Source organism: Pseudoliparis swirei, chromosome 3 (genome assembly GCF_029220125.1).
Source record: "Pseudoliparis swirei isolate HS2019 ecotype Mariana Trench chromosome 3, NWPU_hadal_v1, whole genome shotgun sequence".
In the NCBI taxonomy this organism is placed as follows: Eukaryota; Metazoa; Chordata; class Actinopteri; order Perciformes; family Liparidae; genus Pseudoliparis; species Pseudoliparis swirei.
The window spans coordinates 8,852,259-8,865,706 of NC_079390.1; the positions used below are offsets into that span (position 1 = coordinate 8,852,259).

A 13,448-nucleotide genomic window follows, 5' to 3' on the forward strand; every position below is an offset into this window, starting at 1 on the left:
TCTGCTCATCTGCAGCTGGTGACGCGGGGCTGTGAGGCGCTCGAGGTCACCCCTCTGCGCGACGGCGTCGGTCAGCCCGGCTTCCTGATGAACGAGGAGGGCTTCGTGACGGAGCTGCAGCGGTTCTGTTACGCCGAGAGCGGCGGCCTGCAGCTGTGGGCTCGCGTGGTGCGACTGTGCGGCCACTCGCTGGTTCACCTGAGCCCCGAGGAGAGGACCAGGCTGCTGCGCACCGCGCACAAGATCCACATCACGGTCATCCCGCCCGACGAGAACGGCAAGCCGCGAAGGTGGGTGGGGCTGCAGGTATGAGGGGAAGGAGAGGGCACTTATGGGGTCAACCGACACAGGAAAAGGCGGGAGAAGAGGCTCATGGGTATAAAGCGTGCTCCAGAAAGTGGATTGTAGTCTCAGGGAGGCGGGGAGAAAAAAGTTTGACAGCAAATAAAGAGGAGGGGGTCCGTGGGACAAGTCTGTTTAAGGAAAACAAGAGGTGCCACGATGGGGTCATGGCTCAATCTGCTGTTGGTGACAACCTGCCATCAAAGTCACACCAGCTAGCTAACAACCAATCAATCCCTCTAATGATCTTTAATCACACTGTTAACAGCACACTTTCCACGCAGCTGAAGTCCGACAGAGGGCAGAAACAGCTGTGGACAGAATTGTTAAAACAGATGAAACCAATGTTAAAGTGGCCACTCTGCAACTCTTAACTTGAGAGTGGATCCCACTGGTTAATTTGTATTTCATTGCAAATGCTTATTCTGTGACACAAATTGCCACAACAGATGTCGTAATTATTGAGAGGAATTAGGGCTCCATGTTCCCAAATAGATATAATAGGCAAATAGCGCTTTTTCCATGTCATCTTTGTTATTGGCTTCTAGATTACTTTCATGACTCAGCAGTGGGATGAGAGGCTGGCCGGGAAAGAGAGATGTGAGGTGTGAGGTGTGTGCGTGTGTGTGTGTGTGTGTGTGTGTGCGTCTTCTAACTGAGTTTGTTGGGGTTTTATGTTCTGCAGAAGTTTCTCCGAGCTGTATCAGAAAGCCATTAATGATGCGGAGTGTAAACCCGGCGAGGATCAGTCTGGAGAGGCCTGGGTACTGGACGAGAGGGAAGAAGAGGAAGAGGAAGAGGAGGAGAAGGAAAAGGAGGAGCATGAGGAGGAGAAAGAGGAAGCAGAAGCAGATGCAAAGGAGGAAAAGCTGACGGCGAGTGGGGTCAATGAAGCGGACGTGACGGAGGTACAGGTGGAGGCCGAAGAGGACCAAGGACAGTCGTGTGATGAAGGGCAGAGTGAGAGAAGTCATGGCTCGCTCCTCGCACCGCACGGCTTGCCTTTGTTACGAGCCACGTCTCTGCAGGAGCAACCAGCCATTCAGAGCCAGGAGGGCAGCGACTCGCAGCTCACACGCAGCTGCTCTTTGGAGCAGCAGCCGACCTACGGGGATGCGTGTGATGGGTGAGTGTTACCAAAGATCCTGTCGCTGTTCATCCAGCCTCTAGAGGAGCGGGTTGGAGACATTATAGAGCGATATTAAATATGAATAACTAAAGATGCTGCTTTGAGAGATCTTTCTGGTTACATCTGCAAACTGGCAGACCGACAGTTGGAAAGGCTCTTAAATCATCCGGCATGGCTGAAAATATCCTCAAACTGAAGCTGACTCATCACAATTTAATCTGTCATAGTGGGTCACATTTTGCGCAAAAGGACGGGGTACGGTAACAGGACACCACGCAATGTGTCACCCTGCTTCACTGAACTGTGTTCGCTGAATGGAAAGGATTTAACTTATGTTTCACATTAGAAAATTCACATAGATGATAATTATTTGACAAGTGCAGTAGATCTACAAAACATTAAAATTACAATTTTAGATTCAAATTGAGAAGGCATGTCAACAACATTAAAAAAAGTCTACGTGATTACAATAAACAATCCCTTTTACCGTGGTCTGCACTGTATTTCTTCGTACTCTTGAGCACTTAGAGGGAGAAAAACACAATGTAAAAGCAGAAGGACGTGTATGTGTCTGCTAGACAAATTATTGTAAGCATACTGGGGTTTTTTACCCTGAGATCTCCAAAAAGCAGCTTAAAATTGTCCATGGTAAAATATTCATGGGGATCATATTAAACTCTGCTGCTCACCAAAATGAGTTTGACTACTTTTCATTGTCACGCAAAGCAGGACTGAATCATTTGACCGAAACCGCATCAGATATGATATTTTTCAGAGATGATTTTGTGAGTGCAGGATAGAAAACATCAATCAGGCTTAAATCTAAGCCATGGTGGAGATTGCTTCTCGAAGTGCTCCAGTTTCTGTTTTTACCTCTGTCTCGGATAAAAAATCCCACAAAGCTTCAACAACAGATTGGCTTTGTGTTCCCCCCCCCCACCCATCCACCATCACATTTCTCCCTCTCGGTCTGGACAGGCACATGTACGACAATGTGGATCTGAAGGGGGAATGCCACCTCTATGACGACGAAGGCAAGCTGAGGGACTCCACACCTGATCTGATCCCGGCTGTCAAACCGAAGGTTCCCCTGGAGGACGAACAGGTGACAGACTGAGACGAGAGGACATCTGAGTGGTTTCTCTCCGCAGCAGTCCATCCAGTCTCTGACACTGTTGTTCCCCCTCTTTCTCTATCTCTTATGTCCTCAGTTCATGGGCGCTGAGTTGGGTGATGACAAAGCTTCAGTGAGTGACTCGTCTTCCCGGTTGTCATGTTTAGACCGCGCTGAAAGAAATTCACGAGCCATAAGTCTCCACAACTCCATCACCAAGAGTAAGTACTTCCCTATTGCTATATATATATATTTATATATTTATATATATATATGTTTGTTTGTGTATATAGTACCTTATATATTCAAATAAGGCTGCATGTTAAATATCAAATGTAATTTGTGTAAATTAATTACGCGACAAAGAGCACAAAGAGATATTATGACCCTGATCATGGACTTAGAACAAAGCTCCGTTCTCAGACACAACAGCTGACATGACTGCTCAAATGATGCCAACATGGAACAATTACACATGTTTGCAAATCATTTCTGCCTAATTTAAGCCTCAAAGTCCTGTTTTCCAGATTTTTTCTGCCTTAAACCCCTCTCTTCATTATCCTCCCTCTGCACTCCCTTTGTCCCTCCTCTTTCATCCATGCTGCCCCCTATCCCGTTAATCTAATATCACCCCTGCTCTACTGCCACCCCCTGCCAGGGCTGGGATAAAAGGGGACAGATGGGTAGTGCGAGGGGTGGAGTTTAAGGCAGCCCCAAATCAAGGAGCCCCTCTTACGCCATCTGCTCTGCGTCCGCTGAGACTATGAGACTCATAATTTATCCGCCATAAGAGCACACTTGCTCATCCTCTTATCTGATTCTTCTAATTTCTCCGGGGGGCGGCCTCTGAAGACTCTGATTGTTTCACATCCCGTTTTTTCACAGGGAGTCTGTTCAAATGATTGACAACTTTTAAATGAAAAGATCACATTCAAGGACGTAATAGACGCCACCAAATTAAGTAATTTAATTGTAACATATTAATGCCTTTTTCTGGTCAAAGTTCTTAGAACATTTGCATGTAATGATTTACTCACATTTTGTTATTAAAATTACATTTGAATTCAATCTTAACTGAGGTCAACAGATCTTACAAAGTCAGAGACATAATGCAGTGAAACCTGCAGGAACACTACATAGAGTACATAACATTTCCTCCCTGTGCCTCTACTCTCTGCCCCTGAATCTGACCATCATTAGCGCAGCAACACCCCCTAGCGGTGGCGTTTTGTCACTGTAGGTCGGCTGCTCAAAAGCCTGCAGTCCCACTTTTCTGCTGTTCTTCTGTCCTGATCAAAAGCTTAAATCTGAACCTCTTTCTCTCAGTTCTCTCAGAGACGACAGAGTCCACTGAGGAGGAGTGGCAGTCCATCGCTGACTTGGCCACGGCCTGCCGCGGCATCCTGGAGGCTTTGTCACGAGAAGGTGAGCAACTATTTACTACTGCACACCTCACTTATTGTATTTGTAAAACACGATAACTAGTTGTCCTGGTGGTTAGCACCATCTCAAATGCCAAGAGGGCCATACGGAAATGTGTTTTCTGAGTTTAGTGTGCTGAACTGGCTGCCATAGAGGCCTTGACCTCGACCCCGACCAACACTTTTGGGATGAACTGAAAAGACGAAGGCCTCGTCACCTGGTTTCCAAATCTTGTATAAAGTCTTCCCGGTGTGTTGTTTTTTGGAGTGAGATCACTTATGGGTGTTATGTCCCTGTCTCCACATGCCTTTGGCAAAAAAATATATATATATTTTGCGATGGATCTGCCCTCTATATGAAGATAAGTGTATGAATGAGAGTATGTTCTCTACCGAGAGAACGTGAACATCTCCCGTCTTTGGCTGCGTCATCTTTTCATTATGGTATGTTTGGTTATATTTAATTCTAATAATGTGGAAAATGTTCATTACCACAGACCATAAAGCCGGAGACCCCTCCCAAGGTGACCAGGCAGACGGCATGCTGAAAGACTCAAAGGAGAGGTGGGTTGCTATACAGTACACACAGGGTGAAGCAGACAGTTCAATACCTCTGTCGGTTTTCTTTGTGTCAGGATCGTTGCACATGAACCTTTTACCGCCTCTACTTCTTTAATCTCTCTCAATTATTTAGACTTCAACAGCAACATCCAACTGTTTGAGTCAATGTGATGGTTTCTCTCCCCCATAAAGAGGGCTCTCTTGCTGCATTTATGCGCACACACACACACACACACACACACACACACACAGCTTGTCTGACTCACTGTCATTCTCATCTCTCTGTAAAACTCCCACTCTGATCCATTTTGTTTCTCTTTTACACTTTGTCCAGCTCCTTGGCGACCTGCTTTTAGTCCTCCATGTTTTGTCTGAACACAAAGTCCACAACTGTTGGCCTAAAGCAAAAACATAAAATGTGTAAATAAAGATTAAAAAACACCAATGTGAAGCTATTCTTGACAGACGTCCCAACACATACTGTGGAGGTCAGCATTGATGACTGTTTCACCTTTGGCTCCAACAAGCAGGTCAAATGTTTTTTCAAAGACGCTCACACGTAAAACTCTATTTCACCTCTGTTGGGGAAACTCAACTTGCAAATATGATATGATATGATATTCCTTTATTCGTCCCACAGTGGGGACATTTCAAAAATAGCAACAATTATCACACCATGTGGAGTATATACTGGATGTATATTCCTTTTTTTTTCAGCATTATCATGCTGTTCACGTCACCGGGAGCATTTGTTATATATAACTGCAATCAGACAAAACGCTTCATGGGATAACTTCTATCACTGAAGACGGCTCTGCTTATCAACCGAGCAATTACTGCGACATCATCTCTGAGTATTACAGGTTCAAAGGCTCGGGTTCTGTCTCAGCGAAAGTTAAGATCAATCAAGCAAAGTGAAAAGTTCACTTGCCGAATGAGAAAGATCTTTTTCTATAAAACACACCAGTGAAGACATTTGTCTTTTTAATTTGTCACTTGGAAAACAAATTAATTTGGACTTTCTCTGATTACAAATAACTTGATTGATTTTGACAAAGCGTCGCTGCCTCTCTTTGTTGCAGTGACTCTCCAGGCCACCTCGAGGAGAAGGTGTCACAGCTGGAGTCCATGCTGAAGAGGCTACAGGATGACCTGCAAAAGGTGCTTTGACTTTCATTAACGTTTTTCTCTGTTATTACATTTTCAGCGAGCTCCATAGGAGAGCCAGCAGGTAGGAAAAAGCATTCAAATTGTTCAGCTTCTGGTTCTTAGGCGAGATTATTTGTATTATTCTCTGATGCAGGCTTTTGTTTACTTTCCATATCAATCCCAGCTGGTTCACTGTGGATGTGTTAAATCCAGAAACACTCAAAAATCATGTATTCTAAAGGTGTACATTTTGGACAGCAATATTTCAGATTTGTAAATCCCCCAGTATCAGACTTACAACCACAAAAAAATGTATGTCAGACAACTTCTGTTATCAATATTGTTGTCATAAGTTCCTGCCAATGCATGTATGTAGATGTCAAAGTGTACTCAATGTGATGAACTCCTTATTTTTAATCTCGACCTCAGAAACAAAAAACAATTCTCAACACAAAGTCCACTTGTGTTTCCGGAGCTTTCCACCACATCGTGTGGCCTTCCTCTGCAAGTGGACCTTGTGTTGAGAATCTTTGGTCAACAGTGAATTTGTCTGTGAAAATATTATATAAAGATATACCATTTAGTCAATACTAATAACAAAATACTCATGTAGTGCTCAAACAATAACTAATAATAATAATGTTAACAGATAATTAAACTGTTTCATATAACTGATTCATTGTCTGTCATATATGAAGCAAAAATGAAAGATTCTTGGTTCCAGCCTCTAAAATGTGAAAATTGCTTTTCTCTATTTTCTCTAAAACAGTAAATAGACTATATTGGGGTTTGAACTGTTGGTCAGACAAACAGACAATGCTGTCACCTTGGGCTCTGGACATTTCTCAATGTTTAAAAAAATATTTTATATGTCAAACAATTATTTTTAAAATAATTGTCAGATTATTCAATCACGAAAATAATCATTAATTGCGGCCTTTTGCCAATGTTAGGTGATGAGTTGCTCACTCAGTCTGACCAGCAGGCCTCAAAGCACTGAGACTTTAATAATTTTGATTCTGAACTAGGATTTTCTGTCAATCAGTTCAGTGCATTGTTTCTTTACCCCCACTGCAGCGTGATGTGCTTCTCTACACTGTTTGTGTTGTTTTATTTCAAGCTCTGTGTTTATGTGTGCCCACTAGTTTCCTTAAAGCCACCGCTGTACCTGTCGCTCCCCTCCCGTTCCTGCCACAGCGATCTGAGCGACGGCTTTTGTTTTGTTGTGTGCCGATGTCTTTCAGGAGAAGGAGGACAAGGAGATGCTGCAGGCCGAGGTGCAGAGCCTCCGGCAGAACAACCAGAGGCTGCAGGAGGAGTCGCAGAGCACAGTGGCTCGCCTCATCAAAGTCACCGAGCTGCTGTGCAACGTCAACAAGCCCTGTTAGCTTCACCCCAGCACGCACAGACACACAAACCGGCAGAAAGATGCAACTCGTACAACGTGCTTGTACGCTCAGCATACCGATTGTCTTTGTTTGTATTCCCAAAGGCAGACACACAGACGCGCATCCCTGTTCAATCTGTGTGTAACCGCAGTCTCAATCCTGAATCATGGACCTGCCTTTCATTGAGGAAGTATGCAAATCAACCCATGAAAAAGAAAGGAATGACATTTCCAAAATCCCATGACCTTCACAGACTGACCAATGTGCAGCTCTCAGGCTGCTGCGTTGGGGTGCGATGCCGGAGTGCGATGCCGGAGTGCTTCTCTTGGTGTATATGATAGTATGTGTGTGGATGTGCGTGTGTGTGTGTGTGTGTGTGTGTGTGTGTGTGCATCTCTTACTGTACCTTGCTTCCAATACTTGACAAACTGGGCTGAATAGCACTTGCATAAAAGGTGGCAATTAAGAGAGACACTGTATAGCATGTTTGGTGGTGTCTTATCTGAAATGACCAAAAGTGTGTATATATACTGTATCACCAATAATATATGTGAACAGTAGTATTGCTATCCTCGGATGTCTGAGTGTGGTTCTGCCCGGCGCTGATAGTATGGAAGGCCTTGAAACAAAAACACGACAAGAAAAAAAAAGGGAACACGACGATGACAAGCCTGTAGGCAGCCTTCTCCTTCAGAAGATGTAACGATGCCAACTGACTGGCCTTGGAGAAAGGCTTGTTACGTAAGGACATGAATCTCTCACCCCTCTTCACTTATCCGTTGTATTGGATTTAAGAAACTGAAGTTTTTAGGGAGAAAGGATTTTTTTTAAAATTCATCTATAAAAGGTATGTCACCTGGAAATATCTTTTTTTTTAAAGGAGTTGCGCATGCTTATAGCTCCTGGAAGTATGTTCAAAACAGTATAAAAAGGGATACTGAAAAGGGTTTTTACCCCTTCTGAAAACGCAGACAATGCCAGGAAAAGAACTGCTTCGGCTACCTTCCATGATTGCCTGTAGCTGTTTTCTTCTAAAATCACTATTGTAGCAGCCATACTGTGGACGATCTCCTACTGGCCTGAACCACACAATGCCAAAAGGCAGCTTTTTATTTCAGCTGGCAAAATAGCTTTAGGTGTCAGAATAAAACACCTTGAACTAATAGTAAAATACAGGATATTGTATTTAAATATGTTTTGTGTTTGGCGGATGTCTACAGTGACTATTTAGGGTAATTGTTTAGTATGACTTATGAGTGGTAGTGGTGAGGACACGTGAACTCTTACCATTCCACCCTGATGTGTGTTTGTGTTGTTCTTGCACTTTTCTTTTTGTAAAATCAGGACACTGGACAGGGCACATAGTGTACCCTATTTAGCCCGGGTTATGTCTTGCCCGACATAAGGAGGTGGATAAGATCTCACCCCCCCCCCCCCCCCCACCCTACCCCGACACCACCTTTACCTCACCTTTTTGTGTCCACTGTTGTTGGCGCCAATAACAGTAACGTGTGTTCAGAGGAGTCGGACTGCTTCTCCTCAGTGCCAACGAGAGAGAAAAAAGCAAAGGCAGCTCTCGTGAAATCAAACGGAACTGACCACAAACTCTCTGACAAAAAGGGATGCCAAACGTTCGTCAGTCACTCCGACTCTCTTGTTTTCTTGTACAAAACTTCCTCTTGTAATTTTATTTGAGAGTCACTGTGAATACCTGGTACCAGCATATTAAGATACAATATATACAGATTAAATTATGAATCTAAACTTGATCAGTATGTGAAGATACTGTATGTACAGCTGAACCGTTCCATGTTACTTAGTGCATTGGGTTGTGTATGCCCTCCTTTTCGCAGGATGATTATGCAGAGAAGTGTTAATCGTGACCATGCAGGCGCGCCGTGTGTCATCTCCTGTACATGCTGAAGCCTCGTGACTGAACAGGGAGACGGAGGTGTGAGAAGACCTGTTTGACTGTGTCTTGTATAGTTATTTAGATTGTAGGAGGTTGGTCAAGCATGATAATGTGCCAAGCAACTTCCAAGCCCCCCTCTGTTTGTGTGTATGTATAAAAATGTAACTTATTAATCATGCAAATGTGAATTTTCTTGTAGCTGTTTTAACTGGAAGGAAGTCTTGAGGAAACAATGTGAAATAGGGCAGACAGGCAAGGTGGGCTTGGTTATACATTTAAGTTTATTTTGTAAAAAAACAACAACCATGATATGACATGACAAAATACTATCTGCTAAGTGTGACGATGGTTCTTATTATCATTCTGTTATTGAGCTATTTCAGCTCTAGCTCTTGAATATAATAAGGTCTTAAAACACCATTAGGTACGCCTTAATGAGTGAATGGATGTTCAAACTGCTCATACTGGTGTTATCTGACTTTGTGCCTACCAGAAAATGTAATGTATGTTTACCCAGCTTAGTGACCTCATTTCTTTGTCTTTGGTTGCACTTACTGAGGGTTTTTTGTGGCAGATGAAGGATTTCCTAAGAGACTGTCACAACATCTGGTCTTTCATCCGCTGCGCGAGGAAAAGACATTGAGCAACACATGATCCGAAAGAACTGATGATGATGATGATGATAGTAATAATAATAATAATAATAATAGATGTGTATTGCTGGTCTGAAGAATCCCTGAGGCTCAGTGAGAACCACTGATGGTTCAACAAAGCAAACCGACGAGTATATGATTCATAAAAGCAAATTAAAAGGACAAAGGTGCTGAAAATGACCCATGTTGCATTGAAATCAAGTTTGAGTTGATATACATGTGTGGAATGGCGTACGCTTCCTCTAAAGGATGATTATTTTGGTATTTTAATATCTACAAAAATTAATTGTCTCAGAAAATCCAATGACGTATTTGGAACAAAGCAGAAATCGGATCGTGGCTGAGTTGATGCAGATGTTTTGTCCACATTAACTTTGAGATGTTTGTGTGTAGTCGCTTTTACGATATGATAGAATGATGGCGGGATGGGTTTCTGGTTTTGGTTTGTGTGAGATAAACAACAACAAAAAACCTGCAGTGAGAAATCAGATTTTTTTAAATATATATATTTTTTTCTCCAACACAGACGGTGGAGAAAGATCACTGATAAAAACTACAAGTTAATTAGTTTTTGGAGGAAGAAAACTGGCTGTAAACGTAAGAATCTAGCTATCATTTGTTCACTCTACACCTATATTTACTTTTCAATCAACAGAAAACTATTAAAAGGAAAAAGGAAGTTATTAGTCTATTGATTTGCATGGTTAAAACGCGAGCACGGATAGAACTTCTTTATGAAGGTTAATATATTGCAAATGTATGGTGTTCATGGGACATAAATTCACAAAGGGCATGTTAGGAATCTGATATGGTTGGGATCTCGAGATGAGCGTTACATCCTCATGTGTCAGGCAGCAGCACCTCGGAGGACCTCATGGACTGATGAACACTGGAGGTGGAGGTGAACCAGAGCTGAACTAACAGCTGACAGCAGCACAGGAGGAAACTGCATTCAAGTCTGACAGCAACAACATGATTTGTCCGACAGAGGTCATGGCCGAATCAGATCGACTGAAAAGATGAGAATGTAAAAGTCAGTCGACAAAGTGGGATCAAAGCACGATACATATTTATAAACAGAAACAGACTCAGGATGTGCAATGTGGGAAGCAGCCGGCTCCGGAGGTCCTAAAACATCAGGCTTCTGCTGTAATTGAAATAGCAAAAGGTATACGCAAGTATCCAGTAACTGGGCTATATGATTGAGGTACTAAATTATTTGTTTTGTATTTTAGATATGCATTTACACTGAAAATTACATCTCCAAAAAAGAATCCAGCATTATCATTCATATAACAAGCAAATAGCTGCCATAATATGAATTTGGGAAAAGGTCCTGGCACATATTATTCTACAGCCATAATAAACTAAATGTATTCCACTTCGGTGGTTCTCTACCTGCAGGGTATTTGCAGTGTAAATCAATCCCACAGCTCATCTCTCCACAAACTGTTTCATGTTATAAATCTGATTGTTGTGGTTGTTGCTTTGTTTGTAGCTCATTAGACATTCATATATTTGCTTTTGAAGATTGCAATTGAGATTAATCAAATGACATTGAGAAAAAGCTGATTTCCATCTCCTCCTCCTGATCTGAATGTAATTGTATTACCATCCAGGCTAAAACATTATTACATGTTATACTCCATGTATGCTGTATGTCTATGTATAATCGGTTCAGCCGTATAGACCAGAACGTCATCACGACCTTCAACAGATCCAAGATACACACAGTTTAACTTCCTGTTACCGAGCCCCGTCCCAAACCCTTCAAAGCTTCCCCACAATAGCTGTTAAGTCAAAGCACAGCTTTGTTTGCCGAGACATTCTCTGTTTAACATCAGACAGGAAACTGAGAAATGCTGTTTAATCTGGTTCACGTTTTGAAATTATTAGACTGTATTCACACCATACACCACCAGCTTCTACCAACTCTTAACTGTAATACCATCGTTTATGTTTATTTAAATACCGCATTTTTTCTTGAGATAGAATAATAAAAGAACAGCCTGCATCACATAAACACATAGGAAGATTTAGAGTTAGAGTATATAGTTTTAAACCAGTTTGAATTCCTGGTTGGACGCACATTCCCATCTCAAGTCAGGGAGATGGGAATGTGCATGAGGTAAGACAAATACATTTTCCATAGCTCGTTCCACGATCATAATACAGCACGACAACATCATACAAACATTCGCCAGGCCTCGGTCCTCTGGAAGAGTTTCCTAAACACCAGCCGCAGAAAAGCGCTTCATCTTGGCTGCCCTGACAGCAGGAGGAGAACTGACGACAACAATGCACCGGCCTATGTCTTTATTTGGGGTTGGAGCGCAGGACGGCGTCTTCAGTGGGAGCCGTGTGTCGCACACAGCTGAGGGGCTTCACACCAGTTTGACTGATCCGTGTTCAGTAAATAAAGAGGTCAGGGTTTGGTGTGTGTGTTTAGAATCCAATATAAAGTAAGATATCGTATTTTAAATGGTCAGGCTACTCTGGCCTCATACAACAAATCGATGAGGCCTAATATGAGTCTGCAACAAACTAAGGTTGATGCGTTGAGTAAAGCATGCAACCTGTTAATAAGTGATGCACCTCATACAATAAACCATGCGTGCAAGTCAATGATAAACGACCGGCCCTCTTGTCATAAATCAGTTAAACTTTAAATAGAAAAACACCAGGACACTGTAGACTAGGGGTGTACACACTTTTTTGCAACGAGGGCCAAATGTGATAAAGTGAAGACGCCCGGAGGCCAATAGTTCCTTCTGACATTTTTTTAATCACCAACGTTACATGAAAATACACACTGTTATACAACAATTTATATTCACTGTCACAATGACCTTTATTTTTGAAAAGACAATGTAACCAAATATAATATAATATAATGTACCCAATTCAGCCTTTCATTCAGCCAGATAACAATGAAAAACTGAACATTTTAAACAGGAGTTATTAGTAATGCAAAGTGGCCTGTTATCATTAAACTTTAAACTATAACGGGCACTCGGTAGAGTGCATACCTTCACATATCACAAGACTGGGCATTGAATTATGAACATGTTGGCATTAGTTGCATGCCAATTGGATAAAAATTGACCACGCTATGGTAAAAAGAAGATGTTGACCTTTTCATGACCTTGACCTTGACCTTTTCAATGCCAAAATGTAAGCAAATGGTCCCCGGATAATAACCAATCATCCCACCAAATTTCATTGCATTTCATTAAATTAAAATTTTGGATATGCGAGAACACGATACACAAATACATAAAAATAATAAATAAAACATAACCTTCCGCATTTTCAATGCGAAGGTAATCAACTGATGTTGAATTAAGCTATTTTCACTTTTTTATGTCATTTTAATGAAGTGAAGGTCTTTTTAGAAATAAGAGAAACCCCCTGAAGAGATGTTCATAATGTCTGTTTTTTCTGGGACCATCTTAACAAAAACAAAACGGCCCCATGCTTACCACCTTATACCAGGTTGTTTGCGGCCAGCTGTTTCACTGGCTGCTACTGGCGTAAAGCTGCTGGATCAGTCGGACTAAATGCCGCCGGTCCAGTTGGTGGCGGTAAGACGCAGAGAAGGCGTCGCACTGCCTCCACAAAATCAGAGAAGAAGAAAACTGTGTTTCTTGTTTGTTTATATTTGTGCTTCTTCCCACAGCTTTTATTTTACTCGACATGGTTCTGAGAATAAACACGAATACAAATGTAGCCCAACTTTTGTTTGTTAACGACACATTTAAAAATAAATAATATAATGC

The 13,448-nt window shown here is 42.1% G+C and overlaps 1 protein-coding gene across 6 annotated transcripts in view; it reads left to right on the forward strand.

The window, feature by feature from the left end:
- The window catches only part of zmp:0000001168 (signal-induced proliferation-associated protein 1), a 32,423-nt gene extending 22,075 nt beyond the window's left edge, over window positions 1–10,348 (forward strand). For 4 of the 6 annotated variants that reach the window (XM_056408491.1, XM_056408483.1, XM_056408467.1 and 1 more), the window contains exons 9-16: window positions 16–290; window positions 1,028–1,468; window positions 2,450–2,576; window positions 2,683–2,806; window positions 3,912–4,010; window positions 4,504–4,570; window positions 5,650–5,728; window positions 6,794–10,348. In XM_056408491.1, coding sequence (XP_056264466.1) covers window positions 16–290; window positions 1,028–1,468; window positions 2,450–2,576; window positions 2,683–2,806; window positions 3,912–4,010; window positions 4,504–4,570; window positions 5,650–5,728; window positions 6,794–7,249 — 1,668 coding nt within the window. In that variant the 3' untranslated portion in view covers window positions 7,250–10,348. The remainder of the gene's footprint in view (window positions 1–15; window positions 291–1,027; window positions 1,469–2,449; window positions 2,577–2,682; window positions 2,807–3,911; window positions 4,011–4,503; window positions 4,571–5,649; window positions 5,729–6,793) is intronic. The other 2 variants (XM_056408500.1, XM_056408508.1) reach the window with 2 other exon arrangements.
- The last annotated feature ends 3,100 nt before the right edge of the window (window positions 10,349–13,448 follow it).